General features: G+C 57.1%; 1 protein-coding gene across 8 annotated transcripts in view; it reads right to left on the bottom strand.

Moving 5' to 3' along the window:
• Positions 1 to 229: 229 nt before the first annotated feature.
• The window catches only part of PFKFB4 (6-phosphofructo-2-kinase/fructose-2,6-biphosphatase 4), a 42945-nt gene continuing 37799 nt past the window's right edge, over positions 230 to 5375 (bottom strand). For all 8 annotated transcript variants that reach the window (XM_011939154.1, XM_011939159.1, XM_011939156.1 and 5 more), the window contains 2 exons: positions 4509 to 4573; positions 230 to 2362 (listed from right to left, as the gene is read on the bottom strand). In XM_011939154.1, the coding sequence (XP_011794544.1) occupies positions 2303 to 2362; positions 4509 to 4573 (125 nt within the window). In that variant the 3' untranslated portion in view covers positions 230 to 2302. The remainder of the gene's footprint in view (positions 2363 to 4508; positions 4574 to 5375) is intronic.

Below are 5375 nucleotides of genomic sequence, written 5' to 3'. Positions count from 1 at the left end.
CCCAGGTCAGCCCAGGGAAGACTCAGGCCCCTGCCCACGTGTGCCAGGCCAGGGCTCACTCCAGGGCAGCACCAGTCCTCTTCAGTGAGAGTGAACATGGGGGTGGAAGCTGAACCAAGGATCCCGACACAGACCTTCGAGGAAGACCACAGTACCAGGCATCGACAAAGCAGGCCAGAAAAAAAAACACTTCACAAATGGAGAACTGGCTATCAAATACAACCTGAGATTATTTTTTAAAAAGTATTTATTGCAAAGAATGCTGGACACAGTGTTGCATGTGGCTGAGATTCGATACCATCCATTCTGGGGAACTTGGGAAAATATCTGCAACATGGGCACGCCAGCCCACATGGCCGAAATGTGGCAGCCAATCAGCCATGCCACAGCCCATGCGGAGACCATGCCAGGGCAGAGGCCGGGGGGCTGCCCCCACTCATGCCCTGATCCCTGGATGTCCCTCTGCCCTGTCCCCAGTCCTTGTAATGCATCCAGTCCAGCAGCTCCTAACTCCCCTCTGTACACAGAGAGAAAAGGCCTCAGTGGTCTCACCTCAGGTGACATCCAGAGGTACATGCACTGTTGCTGACCAAGGGGACCCACTATGGCTAACAAGTGAGTGTGTCCAGGTGACAAAAGTCACCGAAACTCCAAAAGACCCAGAAGCAAAGGCTGCAGTCCCCCTGCCCCAAAGGGAGTGGCATGGTCCTTGGGCTCTGGGTCTAAAGGGTTTGGGGCTCTGACAGATGAGTGTGGAAGGAGGATCCTGCCCCTGCTCCGCCTTGGACATCTCTTAGGAGAGCAGCACACAAGGATGAAAGACCACCTGCCAGGGCCAGGGATGCTAACTTCTCTCAGGGGCAGGTGGCATCTGCAGGCTGCAAAGCCCCGGGAGGCTGGAAGGATGTGCTATGCTCCAGGCACAGGCCAGGGAAGGCTCCGGACACAAAGGACTTGGGATCCAGGGGCCTGGCTTTCCCAGAGTCCACCTGTGGACAGCAGGGCACCCGATTACCAGTCCAGACACTTTCTGACCCAGCACCACAACTTGCCAGCCAGTGTTTGCCAGCTGTAAACAGACTGCCCAGGCTGCCTCTCTGGGACCAAAAGAACTCAGGGGCATGACAGACACTGGACTTCACAAGGCCATTTTCACCAGACTCACATGCACATGAATGGAAAGCTGTGCTGCGGCTAGGAAAATCCTCCCTTGCCCAGGGACTGCCTATGAGTTCTGCCTTCTCCCTTCCTCAGGCCCACAGGCAGAAGTCAACAAACACCAGAAAAGTTTTACAGGACCACACAAGTGTTTCTGAATCATTTATGGCAAATGCATGTCTCTGCCACCAGTGTACATTCCTGTGTGGACACGGGCAGCAACAGGCGAGAGGCCACCCCCCCATCGGCTGCCAGTGTTCACAGCCAGGGAAGGGGAGAGGGGGCGGCAGCCTCTCCCTCGAGCACTTTGGTGTGTGCACCAGGAAGGTAACTCGTATGCCTGCCCTGTCTTGAGGTGGTTTTACTGTGAGAGCAGGCCTGAAGTGGCATCCCTGGCCACCAGCTCCCCTAAGCATACCTAAGTAGCCGGGTACATGCACAACAGGGGAGGGGCGACCACAACTGCCCCGCTGCCCGCACATTTCTGTGCATTGCAATGTGCCGAAGCAAGCGCATTGCTTCCATGAATGCCCGCAAATAAGGGTGACATGGATACAAGGGCCTGGCCAGTGGCTGCCTGGGAAGCATCTGCTGTGGTTGGGGCTCTAGTTCCTGGTGGGTAAGGATGGGAAGGGCTCTCCCTCTCACCAGAGGCAGCAGAAGCTCAGGGCCCCATGAACACCTGGCCTCTGGCTCAGGCAGTGACCACAGAGAGGATGGTAGAGGCCCTGCGGAGTCACCAGGTCCACGCTGGGCAGCTGGGCCACAGTAGGAACATCACTGCAAGCACTTTCCTTTCACATTGTAGGGTTTCACACTTCACAAAGCCAACTGAGCTGGCGAGAGTGAACACCTAAGAGCTGCGCCGGAAGAATCTGGGGCTGGGCAACCTCCGCACAGCCCATGCAGATGCGGTCTGGTCAAGTGACTCTTAGCAGCAGGTCAGGAGCCATGCACAACCTTGTTGCCGACTGTCAACAAAGAGCCAGGTGCGCTGGGGCGGGGGTTCTGGGTTCCGCCAGCCGTGTGTGGCTTCAAGAATATCCCTGCATGGCATGGTGACTATCACACACACTGGAGGGCCTGGAATGACCCCCTCTGCAGAGACCAGTGCCTGCCTAATGGTCACAGGGGATGAACGTGGTCACTGGTGAGCAGGCACCGTGACAAGGGCTTCCTCTGGAGGTCTTGAGATGTCCACGTTCTGTACAATAAAAACACAGAGCGTTCACTCCATGGCAGGAATAGATGAGATGCCTGCTGTCTACCTTCCTTATCACTGTGGCTCATCAGGCTTCACATTCTCACTGTAGCAGCCCTGGCCGCAAGACTCTAGAACGCAAGCTTCCCTAAGAATGCATAGCCAAGAGCTTCGTGCCACACAGCGGGTGGATGGACAATAGAACACAGGTGCGGTGGAGGATGCCACCACGTTTCCTGCTCCACTGCAGCCAGGTCAGGCAATACCCAAAGCAAGGCCACTACCTCCTCCTATCTTAGGGCTGGGTCAATTGAGGAGGAACCCCTGGCTTGGGGATTTTATCCTCATTTTTGGGGCAGGGATGGGGTTCAGCTCCCAGGGGTGCCTCCTTCCTGGTTTAAAGTGTGGGCACACAGGTGTCAGAGGTGCCCCAGAAGCCTAAGGGCATTTCCTGGTCTGCAGCCTGGTCTGTCCCCTCAGAACTGGGGCACAGGGCCTCCTGAAGCCCTCAGCTATAGACAGCCCCCACCAAATTGCAGAGCTCAGTCCCATCCTTGGCCTGTTGGGCTCAGGGTGTCTCAGGCCTGAGGAATAGGGAATCTGAAACTTCCCTTAGCTCTCTGAGGCTGTCTTACGTGCCCCCGAGCCTGGTGGCCCTCCTCCCAGCTGTGGGCCCTGGAACCATCACCTGCAGGAGCCGGTCACTGATGACCTGAGCTACTGTCTTATGCAACATGACATGCCCAGATCTGCAGGGAGAGAGACACGGCCCCCATGGCCCACAGCCTGGGCTCATAGGACCGGCCCCTGGAATTGTAGGAGCAGGTATAATTCTTATTGCTGGGCAGGCTTCCTGAGGCACCCCTTTTCCACCACAGCCTGCCCCAACGGATGAGCCGGAAGGGAGCCATCCGGGAACCTGGGGTTAGTAGCAGTTTGCCTCTGAGAAGCACCCACTCATAGTGGGCAAAGTGACCGTCAGTCACACTATGGTGATGGACTGGCAGGGTCAGCTCCCAAGGGCTGCCAGGCCCAGGGACCTCTCTTACCATCACCCTGCCAGGCCCAGGGGCCTCTCTTACCATCACTCTGTCAGCACTGGGGGCCCAGTGCCATCTGGGCCTTCCTTGGCCCAAAGGATGCCAGTTGGGAGGTGCCTTCCCCTGTGACTTGTGGGTACTAAATTGGGCCTGGGCTGAACTTGGCCAAGACATGCACGGACTCTCAGAGCAATGGGAAGAGAGGCCTGCAGGGTAACTGGTCCTGCTTGGGGGCAGTGGTGTTGGGAAGGGACAGGATGCATCTACACAGCTATGCTATGAGGTCCCAGGCCAGATGTCCTGGTCCAGTCCAAGGCCTGCACTCTCAGCAGGGACCCAGAGCCGAAGCAGGCCCCATCATGGATACCAACAGGCATCACTGAGGCCCAGGAGCCTTCTCCGTGCAATGGACTCCAGGAACTGGGACCAGGGCTCCCAGAAGTGTAGGTCCTACCCTTGGCCCCAATGGGAGAGGGAGCCGCCATTGTGGAGGGACCCCACATAGGACCAAGAGTGGTTCTGAGCTACACTCCGAGGAGCTTCTACTTTCCACAAGGCACTTGGGGAGCACAGGTGGTGACTGCTCTTCTGGACCACGGTCTCCACCCCATGCGGAGGCCCTTTCAGCATCTGCATGGCCCTTTCCCCAAAAGTGCATGATCCCATTTTAATTTTTAAAGATGCTGTGGTTAGAAAAGGGGCTCATGAGGCCTGGGCTGCAGGGATGGGGAGTGGGAAGAGTAAGGCTCATTCTTAGCCTCTAGCCTCTTTCTCACTGAGCCCAAGGGCTTAGACCTCCAAGGAGCTGCTGGGGAGCCCTGTGGCTCCTCAAGTCCTGGGGGTCCAACCACACCCAAGCTCAGGCACTCCGGAGCCTGGTGGCTCAGCATCAGGGATTTCCCCATCCCCAGGGCAGGTGCCTTGGGAAGGGCTGATGCAGGCCCCACCCAGAGCCAGGGCCCCGCCCTGCTGATAGGACAACAGTCTTGGCAGAAGATTCAAGCTCCCTCTGGCAGGTGCCCCAGCTGGGCCTGGCACTGGAGGATGTGCAGTCTGGATACCCCGACATCAGGAACACCCCACTACCCCAGCAGTGACCCCATTGCTACCTGAGGCCTGTCCCGGTGTGTGTTCACAGCGGCCACGTTCAGGAATATGGACTCCACTTTACAACCTGCCAAAGAGAAGATGCAAATCCATCCCCACTCCTGAAAGGCAGCTGAGCCGCAGAAGCTAGAAACTTCTCTTGGAGGGGGGTCTGGGTGTGTGGAATGGAGCAGCCATCTCAGCCTCACTCTAGTTCTTCCACTTTAGGCAGCTCTGGGGAGCCCCGGGAGGAAGGACGAGACACCTTGTCAGACTCATACTTATCCGTATGTGACGGCCCAGACAGGGCCACGCAGAGGCCCCAGGCTCCCCAACCCCAGGACCGAGAGGGATCGGGGGAGCAGCAGGCCTAAGCTGAGGTCACTGACTCTCAAAGTCTTCAGGGCCCCCAAACCACCCACATCCCAACTCTACCATGCAAGGCCCAGTCAACCACGTGCCAGGTGTACAGTGCGATGGGTGATGAGGCCATTATCACACACTGGAGTGACATCAGCTGCCACTGGGCTTCACAGCCATTCCCCCAAGAGCACCTGTGTTAAAGGTGAGGAGCTAAGACCTGAGAGATGAAGAAGTTGCCTGAGGTCTCTGCCGGTACAGCAAGAGGCAGGGGTGGGACTCACACTGCCCTGCGCCCAGAATAAAGTCCAGGCCCTGGGGACCATGGGGCCTTGTAGGGGTTTGGAAAAATCAGTAGAAAAGCCCCTCATGCAGGTAGGCAATGGGTAAGCAAAGTCACTGGGGACGCCTTCTGTGGCCACATAAACTTTTTCACGACAAACTTTTTTTTTTTTTTTTTTGAGACGGAGTCTTGCTCTGTCGACCAGGCTAGAGTGTAGTGGTGTGATATCGGCTCACTGCAAGCTCTG

Source organism: Colobus angolensis, unplaced genomic scaffold (assembly GCF_000951035.1).
Source record: "Colobus angolensis palliatus isolate OR3802 unplaced genomic scaffold, Cang.pa_1.0 Scaffold18, whole genome shotgun sequence".
Taxonomy (NCBI): Eukaryota; Metazoa; Chordata; class Mammalia; order Primates; family Cercopithecidae; genus Colobus; species Colobus angolensis.
This window is presented reverse-complemented; position numbering and strand designations above follow the sequence as displayed.